We start from the raw sequence: 17,877 nt of genomic DNA, 5'->3' as shown, positions 1-17,877 counted from the left end.
GGTTCAGTTTAGAGAACCATTTGGCCCCATTCAAATCGGCTACAATGTCGTCCATAGTGGGCGTGAGATGACGTTCCCTTTTGACTGCTTTGTTTGGGAGGCGCATGTCTACGCATAGTCTTATGGCGTCAGGCTGCTTAGGTTTGGGTGCCGCAACGAGCGGCGAGACCCAGGGGGTGGGCCCTGAGACCTTAACGTTCACTCCCAATTTTTCAAGCTTCTTTAGCTTCTCTTCCACCTGCGGCCGCAGGTGGAACGGCACCCTCCTATGTCGTAGTGCAGTTGGTCTCACTGTGTGATCAATGTGTAGCTTGAATACTTTTCCTTTGAGGCAGCCCAGGCCTCTAAAGAGTGCCAGGAAGTCTCTCAACATGGAATCTGCGTGTCGTTCGTGTACTTGATTGGCAAAGAACACCAGTTGCAGGTCTTCCGCGGTGTGGCAGCTGAGCAGCATGCCCCGTCTGCCCCTGGTTACGTGAAATTTCGTGTTTACCGTTTGATCATTGCAAGACACCTTCACGTCGATCACTCCCCGCAGTGGCAGGGGTTCGTCACTGTCATATGTGTAGATTCTGGCTTTTGAGGGTAGGAGCGGTGGGCGAGGGTGCAATCGTTCGTATTGGGTACTGTCCATAACATTCACCGATGCCCCCGTGTTGATCAGTGCCTTCACCGGGGAGCCCTCAATCTCGACTTCACACATCGGCGGCGGCCTCTTCCTGGATCCGCCTCGACCAACAAAGGAAACAAGGAAAACTTCTTTGTCCTCCTCTATCTGGAACGCTGTCTGATGCGTGTCACCGCCTGGCTCCGGGTCGTCTAGAGATAGTTGACGTACTCCTTGAGCGGCGCTCCTTCCAGCAGGTCCGGTGCGGCAGATGCTGCAGAAAACCTTTGCGAAGTGGTTCATCTTACCACAGTTGGAGCATGCTTTCCCACGTGCGAAACACCGACCGTTCGGGGGATGCTCCATCTCGCAGTTGCCGCATGTTGATCGAGAGGCTGCTGCCGGCTGACTTTTTTGAGTGGAGAAAGGAGGCCTCCTCCGAATCACATCCACGTGTTCTTCCTTCACCGACACGTGTTTCGCTGGCGCCACCGGTCCGTCCAGCGCAGCCTGCATCGCTTCTGCTCTTGCGTTAGAGAGCTCATGTGACCTCGCCAGCACAAGGATTTCGTCCAAGCTGATGCGTGGCTGCCGCAGGATTAGGCGTCGTAGTTGTACAGACCAACAACCTTGGATTAGTTGTGCTATGATCTCCAGGGTCCTGTCTGGAAGCTCGCATGACGTCGCTAACATGCGCAGCCGCGCATAGAAAACGTTGATTGATTCGCCCTCCGCCTGGCAGGCCTGGCGCAACTTGAACCATTCAAAATCCGGGTTGGCGCGGGGGTCAAAATGGCGGTTGAGGGCCGTGATTGCTGATGCATAATCATTGTCGTCCCCTCTGTTTGGCAGTGTCTCAAATAACTCGTACAGCTCGTCGCCCCCATAGCACATCAGGAGCGATCGCTTGACTTTGCTGTCGGTTTCCCCGACACCCACAAAGTAATGTTCTAGGCGTCCAAGCCAGAGGCGCCATCTTGCGGCAGCTGTGGTAGGTTCCGATAGTTCGCTGAACGGCGGAATCGGGGCCGCCATGGCATGACCCTTCGTGGCAGGTGTGACGTTGGAATTCTGAGCCTGAGTAGGTGGTCTCGCTTGGATAGACCCGGTGTTATGTGGCGACCGGGATGGTGGAGTGGGAGGCAGCTGGGGCGGTCCCGTGGACGCTGTCCCTCCTGTTGCTAGCTGACTCATGCTGGGCGCGTAACCTGCGAGCTCGTTGTGCTGCTTCTACGAGGCGCGTGAGCAACCGCGGGGTGCGGTGAGGGCCGAACCAGTTGCCCCGACAAACGCTGCACGCGGCGATTCTCCTCCTGTGCACTATCAGGCCAGGGCGCTGGGGCGACGGCTGAATAGGGCTAGGCCTCGATGGCAGGGGCGCCGCAGCGCGGGCCCGCGGCCTGTACAGTATACCCCTCTGGGGGGGGGGCTCACCTCTCGCACCGCGACAGGCACGAAGCACCCACCGGCCTCAGGCAAAGTCGGGTGACGTAGCACAGCGAGTCGTCACCCGCGATGGATCACGTCTCCAGCCGCAGGCTCCAGCGCAGGCAGCACGAGCGCGGTCTGGGCAGCACTGCGAGACACGGCAGGCGTGTCCGCGGGGGCGAGGCGCGGGCAATGGACCTGCCTTGTCGCCAATGTAGTATCTGGAACTGGGCAAGGATGACCTAGGCCGCAGAGTGGGGCCTATCTATTACAACAGTATAATAACACTCAGACACTAGCTATGAGATAGGGGCCGAAGACCACGAGCGGTCTCGCACCCGTTTATTTATACCCAAGGGCTACTCTGCCGTCCGGCTGTGTGCGTGCGTAAGTGGACGGGCCGTGTGGCTCCGCCAGTACACTCTCCATAAGCTGGATCTACCCGAGGAGCTGCTCTCTGCCCAGAGACGTGTTGAGTGGACAAGTGTTACTGGACATGGCAGTGAGAACTGCCCATTAAGGGAGGGGGTGCTATATGGTAATTATTTTGAGCAGTTTGACCAAGTATACTTCATATACTCCTATCTGGACAGAACTGAAGCCTTTTTCTCTATACCTCTAAATAGAAGGGTTGCAAATGTGATTCCAGGAAGTCCAATAGGGTACAGTGGGGGCTTTGTCTTACAGCATATGGAGAGGGGTAAGATCACACAGAATAGAACCTCCGCTTCAAATGGGAAAATGTGCAGGTACAATCTCCGTACCGGGGGGTTGTCTCGTAACATCTCTCTAGGGACTGGAAGCTTTGCTGCCTCTCCACCCTGGCTCTGATGCAATTGCCACAACGAAGGGGTGGAGTAAATCCCCAGAGCTTGCTAAGGAGAGTTTGGGAGGGAACGTAGAGAAAAATACATAATCTACGATTATGGCTGACAAGAGTCCCAGGAGTAGGGGCAGAGGGAAGAAGGTTGCTACATCTAAGGTAAGGTCACCCTCTCCCTGAAATCTTTTTTATAAGGTCCTCGCATCCCCTGCTATTGCTGTCCTGAAGGGAGTGGCTGTAGCTCCTGGTCCTCCTTGTATGGAGCTGCTAGCCGGTTTAACTTGGGGCCTCAATTTTGAGACCTCCATTGTCCCTTCCTTGTTGGAGGTAACTTGACATGTAGTCCTAACAACAACCTCTATTTTTGAGATCCAATTGATTTCGGGTAGCGGAGGTGGCATAGGCTTAAGGGATGAACCAGGATATGGGACAGGAACCTTCACAACCTACGCTATCAATACCTACGGTCAGCCAACCCTTTCAGGCAAGCTCAGAAACACTGGTGGATATTCTTTTAGCCTTCAAGGAGAAAATGAAGAGTAGAATTGTAATCTCTGAGCAGAACCGGGTTGCAATACAGACATCCTGTGCCACTTTGGCACAGAAGCTAGAGGAGGTCTCTCTGAGAATGGAGGCTTTAGAGCAGGAGGTACCTATTCTTAAACAAACCATGGACAAGATGTCTGTAGAGGTGAGCCGGCTAACTGGCCAAAAAAAGGAAATGAATGAAAGAAGACCTGGAATGTCTCAAAAACCATACACGGAGGAATAACCTGAGACTTATTAATATCCCTGAGAAAACGGAAGGCACAGTTATTAAGGCCTTTGTGATAAGTTTGCTACAAAACACAGCTTTATTTATTTATTTTTTTAATCGGTCAGATATCGACCTTTCTACTGAAATGCAGCGGGGTACATCGAGATCCATTTAAACTGAAGCCCGGACAACAAAGGCCAAGGAAAATTCAAATTTCCTCACTTATGCTGCTAAGGAGGCTATTTTGTCCTCCACCTTAAAAGAAGGATCTTATTCAGCAGGCTCCTATTGCCACCTCATTAAGGCAGTGGGAGCTGCGGAAAAGGAGGGAGGAACTGAATAAACTTAGCGCAAAAGCTCAGTTTAAGTTTCCTGCTTCCCTCCGTGCAATGTGGAATAACCATATGTATACACTTCGTTCTGTGGAGGAAGCGGATTTGCTGATTGAGGAAATTAAGAAGGGAGTCAGCAAGTAGAGAGGTGAGGGTTGGGGGGAGTAAAGAGAGTTCTGATGTACTGCGTTTTTTTTCTTTTTTGCAGACTATGGAGACTGCTAGGCTTTATGCCTATAGCAGTTGAGAAGGTTCCCCAGGGGTCGGTGGGATGGGCACTGGGGATTAATGGGTGGGTGGTTAATGGGGGTCGGGGGGAAAGTGGTGGGGAGCAGTGGGAAAAAATATTTAAAAAACAGTTTTCCCTCTTTCCTCTTAGGCCTAGATGTAAGTAATAGCAAATTACTGAATGGTAAATACCGAATGTTACCGATTCTGTATTTACTAATCGGTAATTGCTATGTAGGAAAAAAATTCGGTAAAAATACCGAATCGGCAAGATTCGGTAATTACCGATTCTGTAATTACAGAATCGGTATTTGCCATTGATTCCTATGGGCTTCAAGGCCCATAGGAATCAATGGCAAATACCGATTCTGTAATTACAGAATCCGTAAAAATACCGATTTTGCAAGGGGGACAGGGTGTCACTTTGACACCCTGTTGCCCCCCTGTTACTGGCTTGTGTGCCATGTGGCACACAGACATGCCCATAGGGCATGTCTGTGTGCCACATGGCACAGGTGTACATGCACAGATGTGCATGTACATTGGAATTCGTTATTTACCATGTAATAGTATTACATGGTAAATAACGAATCGGTAATGGCTTGTGGCACGGTTTTCAGTGCCACCTACATCTGTATTTACGATTCGGTAAATTTACTGATTCGGTATTTTACAGAATCTGTAAATTTACCGAATCGGTAAATATACCGATTCTGTAAATTAAATGCAACCTAGATGTCCATTCCCAAATACCGGTCAGTAACGGACTAAATCGGCCGTTACCGACCGGTAATTGGCGACCCACATTTGGCCCTTAGTTTCTTAAATGTATCATTATGCCAGTCCATGGTTATTTTTGCCTTTGATAGGTTAGATGCGGGGGATTATTGAGTTAAAACTCTTAACCTGGAATGTCAACAGGCTCAGGTGTAAACGCAGTCAGAGATTGGCAATGAAGGATTTGGAAGAGAGTAGTGCCCATAACGGTTTGATTCAGTAAACCCATTTAGACACCCTAGAAGGAAACACTGCATTTTCAAAATGTCATTGGATAGACAACTTTTTAGTATCAGAACAGTCTGCACATTATAGGGGGGTTGCAATCCTAATTAAGAGAGGAGCAGGCTGTGCGTGCTATCAGGGCCTCTAAGTCTGATATATCTGGGAGGTGGTTCATAGTTACTTTGCATTGTGTGGGGGAGGGGGTAGAGTTAGTTTGCGTAATTTTTTATGGGCCTAAGATTGATGATCCCTCCCATTTATCTAATTGAGAATGGAACTTAATGGATGTTACGGCACCTATTATATTTGGGGGAGATTTTAAAGTACTGGGGGACCCCGTACAGGATAGATCTAATAGAGGTTGATGTGATAATCACCCTCAGGTTCGTCGGACGCTAAAAAATATTCTGCTAGAATTAGGCCGATTGGATGTCTGGAGATATAAGATGGGTACAAGTCAGGGTTTTACTTTTCATAGTAAAATACATGGTCATTTTTCTAGATTGGATTACCTTTTCGTTGATAGCACTATTGCTGAAAAAATAACATCTATAAACATACTGCCAGGCCATATTTCGGACCATGCGGCTATGACTCTTTCTTTGGTAGGGTATTGTAATCCTTTGAGAACTACATGGACTTTAAGGAGAGCCACTCTAACAGATCCAGAGGTAGGTGGGGTATTAAAACAAGTATGTGGGTTGTTCTTTCAGGACAACCTTGGATCTTCCCCCCCAGGATGTCGTATGGGACACGCTTAAGGCCTTCCTCAGAGGGGAACTGCAAAGCTAGTCTTCTGCTCAGAAAAGGGTTGAAAGTTAAAGTCTAAAAGCCTTGGATCCTCTTGAGGGTCAAAACTGCTTTTCTTGGGCTCCCCTGGTTGTTCCAGGTCTACCCTGACTCCCCTGTGTTTGGCGAGTCTCCTGGACCTTACTGGACCGAACCGTAACATTTCTTGACCTTGTTCTGGAGTTGCCGCTGCCAAGGCTTGTTGGAGCTCCATCTGGACCCCGGCCCCTCAGCACTCTACACATTCGTCTACCGAGCCACTGGTCACTCCTGAGTGACCCAGACTCTGTCCCCTCTGCTTTTAGGTGCCCTTCGACAAGAATCCACCTTTGGATTCCAACTGACACTTTTCTCCTTCCCAGCAGTGGCTCTTCTTGAAGTCCTCCATAGAGATAGACTGCAGTTTCCGACGCCATTTCAGACCTAGGCACCCGGCTTCCTGGGATAGGTAACTCTGGTACTACGGTATCCACAGATGGGGTGGCTCTCCAACCTCCTAACTTCCACAGGGTTTCTTCAAAGTCCATTGGGAAGGGTCCTTAAACTTAAAAACTGCAACTGCGACTCTTCCATAGAATTGTATGGCAGACGAGGTCGTGTTCCCACACTGCACCCGTCCTTCGTGGGGTCCCTACTCACTAACCTTGGGTAGTTCCTTGGGGTCCCAACGATTCTACAACTCCTAGACACTGTTTTGACTCGAGTCGTGGTTAATAGAACATGGTTTGGCCTCCCCCTGGAGCCCATTGTGTATTAGTGCTACTTGCTATTGTTTCTGTGCTACAGTATTGTGCTTTGTGATTATATGTGTGTAGCCGATACTGAGTTATATTAGAAAGTGTTATATTAATTATTACATATTTTTATAACTACTGAGTGGTTCTCCTTTCATTTAACCCATACAATAAGGTTGCATTCTGGTAAAACAAGCTGCTTAACATTCCTTCAAGACTAAGCCTGAAGGCAGCTCTCCACAGCTACGACTTGGATAGCTTTCTAAGGTTATCTTTGACCTCTTAAATCACCATAGGGGTCGTTTGGACTGGTGCAAGGTGCCCACTTTAATTAGTGGACACATATACCAGGTCAACTTTTCACAACCAACATATGTTAAGGTTTTCTTAATATGTGATCATCCATCTACACAAGAAGTGACATCACTGGCGCCCCACCTAAATCATACACAAAAGAAAAATCCAGGAAAGAGGACTTCATTCACCATCATCAATCCCCACTGGATGTGACATTAATGCAATTCCCATCATCGATCTGCAGAGGAAGTGATATCACTACATTTCCCAACATCCATCTTAACACCAACTGACATCACTAGTCTCCTGCCAAACAAACTTTGAAAGAAGAAGCCAGTCATCGCCTGTTAAAGCCATAATTCCTGTTTCACTGAAACTTATACGTTGAAATATAATTTTGTAACTTACTCAGCACCCTATACTACCAGCCCCGAAAATCACAACCACATCTAGACAACCTAGGCATTCACATCGCGTTTTCACAGCACATAGACCCAACACTGCATGCATCCCATTAACTACCACTCGCACTATCCAAATAGTCAAGTCAATATAGCTTTATTCGATTTTGGTTCAAAAATCATAAAAGCATACAGTTTAAAACAGTTGTAAATAAAACATACATACAATAATACATAATATCTACATGTTGAAAAACTTTTGACCAACCCGTGCGAGAAAGTGTCTAGGGTATAACGTACCATACACAGGTCAGAATTTGATCAACCAGCAATTTAATAAGGGTTCCAGTACTTAGAACTATAGAGCAATGATTCTTGACGGGTATGAGTAGGAAAACTTCTGCCCATTAGCATGTTACACCCTGCCTTTAGACTGGATGTGGGGGACCACAACAATCTGGGATAGAAATCGTGCAAATCCCAGACGGAGATTGGACTATTTCCCACTTGGGGTACGCAGGTACGGGACAATATGTCTCTGCCTAAATCTTACAAGCACTAAGTCACCAACGATATGTTTTTGGAGGGAACCTAGCCAGCCCACCCTTCTAACACTCATTATTGTACCCACAAGGTTGGGTGGCAAGGGTCTATTGTTGGTCAGCCAAAATTTGACCTTGTTCAGCAAATCGTGTTGTCTCTCAGTTTTCCCTAGAGGAAGTACTGGTACTCCCGCGAGGACACACACAAAAGGAGCTGCCTCCGGGGGAAGTTGGATGGGAGTAACTTTGTTATAGTGTGCTCTAGGGGCAGCGAGTTGCGAGAAGGTAGGTGTAGGGGGGATTCTGCGAAGTATTGGGACTGGTACATTGGGGACTATTGGTTGGGTTAAGACCCTTTTGCCTTGTGTAGTTGGGTTTGGGTCTTTCGGAGTAGAAGATGGGTCGGAACATTTGGGTGCTACAGTACTTTTGTTAGCTGGCAAGGTGGACTTGGTGGACTTGATGGTTTCTTCCAATCCCGTCAGCCTGTCCCCTAGTGTGATTATTTTATCTAACAGTGGTGTTATGATAGAGCTGACCAGTTGTTCGATAAGGGATAATAGCTCCACCTGTATAGGAGATGGTAGGACAACTAGTTTCTCAGCAGACTCAGATATCATTGAGGGGTTGCTGGCAGAAGTGTAGGGCTTGAGCACAATTTTTGAGGTTTAGGTTGGTTCCCCATGTTATTAACCCCATTACATTTCCTTATAACGGATGAGGAATCAGGAATTGCGAGCCTTTGGGTGTTTTGGATGTTATCTTGATTAGATGATGGGAGGGGTTGCAAAGAGCTGACAGTGTCGGGTGATGAGCAGAAGCTTTCAACAGGAAGCGGTGAATCCACTAAAACGTGCGTGGTTTTGCATAGGAAGTTTAACTCATCTAACCACAAGGCTGCTTGGTCAGCGTCTACTGTTTGTAAGGTCTCAGTGGGCATTGTTGTGTTATCCCCCTTGTAAGTCATATTGTGGTTTAAGACCTAGGTCAGAGTCAAAGTCAGTGGATAATACGCCACAGAGAAGTAAGTGTTCTTTACCTCATCCTAGCATGTAATCACGAAATCAGGGGGGGTGGCCCGTCCCGTCCTCCTCGGGTCTCTGAGGGCCTAAGAGGGCCCGCCCTTTGCCCGGGCTTAGCCCCGCGCTTTGACCCGCGCGCGTCCCGCGGGACAGAAACAAGGTCTGTATAAATAGGTCAAGGAGGCAGGGCCGGCCGGGGAAGAGTACCAGCTGTTGGTGATGACAGGGAATGCTGGTACTCGCAGTCCCTGGCCGCCGCACCCGCCGATTCCCCACAATGTAGAACAGTCAGCAAAGAGTCTCCAAATGGGCAGGGTAATCCTTCGGTCCTCCCGCAGGTCCCTGACACGGCAAACCTCGAGCCGCGAGTCGCTCCCGCGAAGCGGGGGCGGCGAGAGGTATTTACTAACGGCAGCAAGCAGGAGGCGGGCCGGCCGGGGAAGAGTACCAGCTGTTGGTGATGACAGGGAATGCTGGTACTCGCAGTCCCTGGCCGCCGCACCCGCCGATTTCCCACAACGTAGAACAGTCAGCAAAGAGTCTCCAAATGGGCAGGGTAATCCTCCGGTCCTCCCGCAGGTCCCTGACACGGCAAACCTCGAGCCGCGAGTCGCACTATCCAAATAAAGAACACACATTCCAATTCATTAATTCTCATTCTGCTGCACTCGACATACCAGACATTGAAGACCTTGTCACCTATCACAATCTTGACGTCCTCTTTATCACTGAAACACGGTTCACCTCCACATCTTAGACATCCTTCTTACTACAGACTACAGCATCCATCCCCACAGACTGCAGCATCCATCACGCAGAGATGTTTTACGGTATGGCCAAATATGGCCATACCTTAAAACGTCTCTGCCCTGGGGCCCAGCCTTTCAGGGGGCCCCCATTAGAAGCCACTTCTGTTCTACAGAGAGTCTTCCCTGATGACCATGAATAATTCTTAAACAGATTGTTTTAAATACCATTCTCCTTTCAATTATGTTTAATATGGAGGATGTGTGAGAGCCTTTTACAGACATTTTGCAGAAAAATGTTCTGTTTATGTTTCATGCAACAACCATCAAAACGTTTCTTTTAGATCAAAACAGGACCTCACATATGAGAAATGGGAAGGTGTCACAAAGATTATTTGAAGTAATATTAGTGAGCTGCTGCTGTACTACAATATTAAAAAACATGTCACTATCCCTGAATATTAGATGTGAATACATTTAGAATTTTACGAGTGTGCCTGAGAGCAGAAAACTGCATCATACATTCAAGGCTGTTCCAAACGGGGATACCAAAATGTGTTTGGCCCTGGGCCCCCAAAATGCTTAAGATGTCCCAGCCATTGTGTAGACCACACATGGTCCATACAGCCTTCCTCGCGCTGTCATCCATAAGCACTGGTCCAGCATCCCAAGCAAGCAACTAATACAACTTCATGGAGCTGCTGACATGCAATTTCTCGCTCTGTACAAATCAGACAGCCCAGGGCAGAACCAAGACCTTAATTATGAATTATCAGAGATGTTTGCCTCTTTGTCCAAACTACATGCTCACACCACTCTCCTGGGTTACTTCAACCTCTAAGGCAACACAAGCTCAAATAAACACCCTCCTCAACCTCATCCACACACTCTACATGGTACATGTCACACAGCCAACACACTCTAAACACTACATTCTAAAGTTTGTCTCCTCAACATCACCAACAATCGAATGCAAAGCATCCATACATCTGGACTGGACTGACCACTTTGGCATCCCTATCTCCATGATCAGCGTCCTACCAACAACCAAGGACAAACCAACTTTAAAATTTGAAGGACTTCTCCTTGAATTCATCTCTCACCCTATCAACTTCACGTCCACGCAAACACCCTTCTAAACAACTTAAAAAGCATTTGTTTGAAAAACGATGTGAAAATGCATGTCCCAATTAAAACAGGCATGTGCAAGCCAGAGATTCCAGAACACCAGTACTCTAAAGACCTTGCTGACAATAAACGATCCATCTGCAGACAGGAAATAAAATGAATGAAAAAAAGAACTCCCATTTATACTGAAGTCCCTCTGTGCAACATGCAGACAGCTCATCACTTCAGCCAAAGCGAAGAACTAAACCAATACAATCAACACTACCAGAGAAGCAGAACACTTTTCAAGAAAATAAAGCACTGCATTAACTCCTGCTGGACCCAATTATTCCTCACTTCACACAAAAGGGCGATATCATAAACCTCTTCTTCAGTGAAAAAATACAGAAGATCAGACAGCACATAAACAACACCAAGCTGCTTCATCTCGTACATCTACCTCTTCCCATAGAAAACCACAATGGACTCTGGGACACCCTCTAACCATGATTCACCATTGTCAATGCCTTCCGTACTTCAAGCACTTTCCTAGAAACTCTCAAGACAGGCAAAATGCTCCCACTCCTAAAGAACTACACTAGACCCTTATGACCTCGCCAACTACTGGTACATCACTTGTCTATGATTCATCAGAAAGATCATTGAAAAAGCAGTCTTTATTATAGCCTTATAGCCCGCAGTAGCGGGCTATAATGGCTATTAAAGGCCTGCTCCCACGTTAAAGGCCCGAGCCGAAGGCAAGGGACTTTAACAAGGGACGGGACTTTAATAGCCGGTATAGCCCTGCTACTAAAGGACTATAAGGCTATTAGAACATTCTTCCACTAGAGGGCAGAATGCTCTAACAAATAAAACAAATTCTTCTCAAAGATCGAGGGGTTTTAAATCCCCTTGAGCTCCGAGAAGCCTTTCTTAAACATTGGAATGTTGCTCTGCGGGCCTTTACCAGCCGGTAGAAGCAGGGAGCACTCCATTGTCTACAATGGAGCTCCCAACATTCCAATGTTCTAATAAACCCTAAGACCACATTAATGCTAAACATCTTCAGCATGACTACCAGTCTGTTTTCAGATTACACTGCAGCACAGAGACTTCTAACATACACATCATATATGATGGTTCTCATGTTGCTGGAGCCCTCAGCTGCCTTCAACAGAGTTGGTCATCCCACCCTCCTACGCACCTTGGAGTCTCACATGGGATCCACTGGCAATGCCCTTCATTGGTTCTCCCTCTCCCTTGCAATAATCAACAGTTGGTTCACATGGACAGCTCCAAGTTCCAAAAGATCCCTATCAACTACAGGGTCCCCAAAGGTTTCATACTGCCCCAAGTCATCTTCAACCTCAATATGGATTTGAAAGGGGCTCTACTCAGTGACAGCAGGATCGAATTTCACAAATATATAAGACATACAACTCTATTTCAAAACCTCCTCCTCTTTAGACAATCAACGCCTCAAACACTGCTTGCCATCATCCAGAGCTGGCTGCCCAGTGCCTATCTGAAGCCCAACACAACCCAGACAAGAATTCCAGTTATTTTGCAAAAACAACATTCCAAGTACCGCACAACCATAGCACAATGACTTAAACGTTGACATCATCGTAACGCAACTTCCACCAAATGCCAAATCATTCGGATTCACCATTAACACCAATATCACCCTCAAGGAACATACTGCCAAAAAAAACTGCCTGGTACCATTTCTATTTTCTTAAGTGAAACAGTTCCTTCCAAAAAGCCAATTCAGAACTGCCCTAATACTCTCACATCTGGATGGTTGCAACACAATGCTCCGTGGCATCCCAGACTCCACACTGGCACCCCTTGAGGGCATCCTGCATGCTATATCGCATCTCATCCACAGTGTGAAAAAACATTATCCCTTCAACCCCCATCGTGATGGAACTCCATTGGATCCCATTGCAAGCCTGTGCTATCTTCTAAACCAGCTGCTTCATTTGCAAAGCCATCATGATCTGCACCCCCGCTTTCCTTGCTGACAAGATCATCATATCTGGTGGTTTTCTGCACCCCTGCAGTGAGGACATAATCAGATAGCATACCAACAAGTGTAAGAGGAGAGGACATGCTGTTATGACCAGAGCTGCTGACTTTGGAACTGGGGAACCAGGTACAAGTCTCGGCATTGGCTCGTCATCCTGTGATTCTGGGCAAATCATGTAATCTCCCTGTGCCTTAAAAAAATATGAATGTGACCTTGTGTAATGTAACTTGTGCTCATCTAAAGCATTCCAATACCTTTAAGTCGAGTGTATGCTATATAAAACGGCAAAAACAAAAAAAGCCTGCAGTCCTTTTCCATCTATGCAGCCAGCAATTGGAACAACATCCCCGTATGTACCCTTCAGGACTGCCCCTGCGCAGCGCCAATTTTTTAAAAAAAAGTTTCAGAAACACCTCTTTAAAGAACACTACATCAGATTACATTAACAGTACAGAAACCGGCGGCTTCTACTATTACTTGCTGACTTTATGCTTGTCTTTGACCCTGTACATTGCTTTGCTGTTTCTGGGTATGTTTGCGCTATAGAAATACCACATACATACGTTCTGATGTCCTCTCAAGCCTTGTCCATGCTTATAGAAAACTTACCCATGAACCAGCCATATCGCTCTCCACGGATTACCCTTACTATACTACTAATTGGTCCTTTTTCCACAGAAGACCCTCTGTTCCTCCATCTCCATCTACCTGGCGTCAAGTGATACTCACTTAACCTGCCTTTCCCTGGGGTCAGTAATACATGTCTTTTTTAAGGAGATTGAGTTTCCCACCATATAGATTTTTTTTGAGGGAACGCTAAACAGTTTTGGAGGTCTTAAAAAGGGCAGTAATCTTTGAGCAGTTCAAGACAGATGTAAGGGCCCCTTTATGAAGCGTATGCCCACTCCACATTAAGAGAGAATAACCTTACATTTTATGTATGGAAATAAACTCGTTTGTGAGAAAGTTTTCCGTCAGCTAGCTTCATAACATACATTTTTGTTTACTTTTCAAACATTTGGAAAAAGGGAGCTTTCGAAAAATCTGAGGGTAAATTAGTAAGAAAGATGAAGGAAAGTATTTTTCGCTATGAAAACCATATGGGAGAATGGGCATGCAAGTAATACTTTCTTTAAAGGTGCATCTGGGGGTGCAGACACACTCTTCATTAGGACACAGAGAACAAACAGCGTGGGGACAGTTTGTCTGCAGGGGCAGGCGTGGTACTCACCTCCTGCCCGTTGTACCTCGCCAGGTCCTCCTCTGTGAAGAGCCTCACCGGTTTAGTGTCAGGCGGACTGTGCTTTAGAGTGACGTCTTCCCCGGAGACAGAGGCATATACATTATAAAGCACGGCTCCCAGGACATACAAATAAAGAGACATGTTGGAGGGAGCGCAGCGGATTCACTGAGCGGCGACACCCGCCCAAGCATCAGAAAAATCACAAGATCGGTTCTGCAACAATATCTTCTTTCACTGCTACTTCTGTGACAATGCTGGCAAGTTATTTCCGGGTTTCAGTTTATAAATCGACTCCCCGTGGGGGTAGACATAGAAAAGGGACGACACGTTCAATTGTGTTTAGAACTTGCCTCCCCCGTTCCTTTATAGTAAGGATGAAATGTTAGCTCCGCTGGCTTTATCTGTTTAACTACACACCGCTGATGCCCGTCATCCTGATCCACGCAACCTGATCCATTCTGATCCTTGCAATAGTGGTTAGCGTTTATCTTTCCGCAAACTGCACCGAAACCAACTCGGCAGCAGTAATCGTTAATAGTTCATGAAGTTACAACTCCGGTGTACTACGCATGCGCATTGCACCGTGAACAGTAATAACAAGCATTTGCAATGCAATAGGTCTCCCATTAGGAAAGTTTGAGCTATTGGTATTGTAAATGATATTTTTTATTTATGTTTTGTTTTTGAAAATAGCGGAATTAATGTAATGATGTAAATTCGCCCCACAATGAAAACTGAGAGATGCCAGGTGCAAGAACAAGTTTCTTTACTCAGTATTGGAACAGCTATCACAAAGGAGCGCCAAGCGTCTGACTAGGAACAGCTCCGGTCGCTTATGCCCGCAATCTCGCTTCGCGTGCATTCTATTTGCCCAGCTGCGCATGCGCGAGTGTTCCGCTCTGGCTCCGGCGCACTGCGTCATCACGCCGGCGCGTCGGAGACTAGAGCGCAACACTACATATCTCCTTTTTTTCCACAAATAAAGAAATATTTAAAGTCCCCATTCAACAGTCATTAACTTCATAGTCTTTGAATCGAGAGGGCCGGATCACAGCCCTCCCTGCTCGGGTGAGTCTTACCAAGGTGGACTCTTCCTTGGTTCTTTTGCACGCAGGACTCTTTGCTTTCCTCGGTGTTTCAGCTTCCTTCTCAGTCGCGGCGGTTTTGTTACCGGCCGCCCTTCCTCCTGCACAGCCTTCCTCGCACCCTTCATTGTCTATTTGGACTTGTCCTTCCTCCTGACTCTCTCCTCCTACAGTCATCTCTTCTACCTCGCTGGCTTGTCTCTGATCCTCAGTATCTTCGTCCCTGCTGGCGGGCCACTGCATGATACGGTTGATTTTTGCCATGCGGTCTTGGGACCACACTCTGCCATCACTGAGTTACGCCGCTCTTCCGTGTACTTCCTCCACCTGCAGGGGTTTGCTGTACTTGCTTTCACCTTTTCTTTTGATCGTTGCAAGTTTGACTCTAACCCATTCCCCTTTTTCCAGATCAGTGTTCTCGGTGTTGTGCCTCCTGTTGTAGTGATCAGTGTACAACCTTTGAGCTCTTTCCAGGTTGTGCTGTACCACGGCGGGCGACCACTTGCTCGTTACTGTTTTCTCTCTCCAGACCACGTTGTCCTTTGTAAAGGGGAGTCTGCCCCTCAAAATCTGGAAGGGGCTATAACCTAGCCCCGTCGGTGTGATCCTGTAGGCCCACAACATGCTCTGAATTTCTGTTTCCCAATCTTTTCCTTGCATTATTGCGGCTTGTATGGACCCCATCAGGACACGGTTGAACCGTTCCACTTGTCCGTTGCATGCGGGATGGTGTGCTTGGACTCGATTCCGTTTCTCTCCATGTACCTTGTCCATTTCTCCGAAGTAAATTGGGGCCCGTTATCACGTAAGATCGTTCTGGGTATTCCTTCACAGAGAAATACTGAGGTGAGAAATTTCAACACAGTGTCGGAGTCCATGACTTCCTGCATGTCTACCTCCGGCCATTTTGAGTATTTGTCCACAACGACGCATAGGTATTTGGCCGTTCCTCTGGAGTCGAGCACTGGACCCAATATGTCCACCGCTATGTCTTCCCACGGATTGTGGGGCTGCTCAAACGTACCTAAGGCGGGCCTTAACGGTCTCAAGATCTTGTCCGCTCTCTGGCACTGGACACATTCTCTCACTTGCCGCTCTATCTGGTTGTCCATACCAGGCCACCAGTACATTTGCTTCACGCGCATCTTCGTCTTTACGATGCCGAGGTGCCCTTCATGGAGTTGATTCAACAGTAGTGGAATCAATGTCGCTGGTGGGACCACCTTATCTCCTCGGTACATGAAGATCCCTGAGTCACTCACTGATAACTCCTCGCGCACTTCATAGTATTTCCTCAGAGTCTCATTAAGATGTTTTTTTCTGGCCATCAGGTAATCAAAAATTGTTTGACTTCCTTCTTTTCGCTGTCTCCTTCGTAGGCTTGGGCCCATTCTTGCCTGCTGATATTCTTCTCCGAGTCAGCCATTTCAGCTACCATTTTGTCTGTGCCTGGTGGGACTACCGGTGCTTCTTCCATGGCTGAGGCCCGGCTCAGATAATCTGCTACTTTATTGCGTGTCCCTGGTAGATACTCAACATCATAGGTGTAGTCTAACAGCTTCAATGTCATTTTTGCAATGCGAGGCGTCGCTGTATCATGCCCGCTGGAGGTCAGCACCTTGACCAGTGGTTTGTGGTCCGTTTGCAGTTTGAAACGGGTGCCCCATAGGAACTGTCTGAATTTACCCATTACCCACGTGACCGCGAGCATCTCCTTCTCTATGACACTATATTTCTGTTCAGTGGGCGACAGTGCCCGGGAGGCGAAGCTAAGTGTTTCCACCATGTTATCGTCTCTCTCCTGTGCTAGCACTGCTCCCAATCCTCTTTCACTGGCATCTGTTGTCAGGATCGTGTGACCCAACGGATCGTATCCATGCAGGGGTACTGCCTGGCCTATGTTGCATTTCAGTTCGTCAAATTCACTCTGGGCTTCCTCGTCCCATTGGAACGTCGACTTGTCTCTGATCAGTTGTCGGAGCTTATGAGTCTTGGTGGCAAAATGTCTGACGAATTTGCTATAATACTCCGCCATTCCCAAAAATGACCTCACTTCTTCTTTGTTGGTTGGAGCTCTGGCGTCACAAATGGCTCTCACATTTTCCCTCTTGGGTGTGATACCTGACTCCCTATCTCGTGTCCCAGATAGGTGACTGCTGACATTCCCAGCTTACACTTGCTCCACTCGGCGGTGAGGCCCCTCTCTTGGAGCACTGTCATCATCATCATCATCAATAAGCTTTATTCGGTTGAAACAAAGCAACCATAAAAGCACAATACAATTTTTAAAATACATTCATATCAATACATAATAAACAGAGATACCATACCAAAAAATAGATGAGTTAATACATACAATTGATTCACCACAGTATTACAAAAGGGTTGTTAAGTATGTGAAAGTGCAAAGTGCATTAGCAAGGAATTTCATTCATTTAAAAAGGGGGATACAACCCTCGCTCAATCTGGATGTAAACAGTCTAATCATAGCAGCTTTCCCACACTTAATACCGCCTCCCCTGCAGTTCTCCTGGTGTAGCACTAACTATGGTAAAAGACAACCCCAGGCTTCAGGGTTTAATTATCAAACCATTCAGGGATCGGTTTATCAGGTCAATACACCCAATCTGTATCGGAAAGTACAGAAAAACGATTGCGAGTGGGTAAATTATAATTGCTGAGTGTATGGCCTTTATTGCCCC

At 47.2% G+C, this 17,877-nt stretch overlaps 1 protein-coding gene across 1 annotated transcript in view; it reads right to left on the bottom strand.

Moving 5' to 3' along the window:
* Window positions 1–14,387, bottom strand: part of NENF (neudesin neurotrophic factor) — a 69,201-nt gene extending 54,814 nt beyond the window's left edge. The window contains exon 1 of the mRNA XM_086927852.1: window positions 14,079–14,387. Within this exon, the coding sequence (XP_086783978.1) occupies window positions 14,079–14,231 (153 nt within the window). The 5' untranslated portion in view covers window positions 14,232–14,387. The remainder of the gene's footprint in view (window positions 1–14,078) is intronic.
* Between the last annotated feature and the right edge of the window lie 3,490 nt (window positions 14,388–17,877).

Source organism: Lissotriton vulgaris, chromosome 6 (genome assembly GCF_964263255.1).
Source record: "Lissotriton vulgaris chromosome 6, aLisVul1.2, whole genome shotgun sequence".
Classification (NCBI taxonomy): Eukaryota; Metazoa; Chordata; class Amphibia; order Caudata; family Salamandridae; genus Lissotriton; species Lissotriton vulgaris.
The sequence above is the reverse complement of the archived record's forward strand: the minus strand, read 5'-3'. Positions and strand labels throughout refer to the sequence as shown.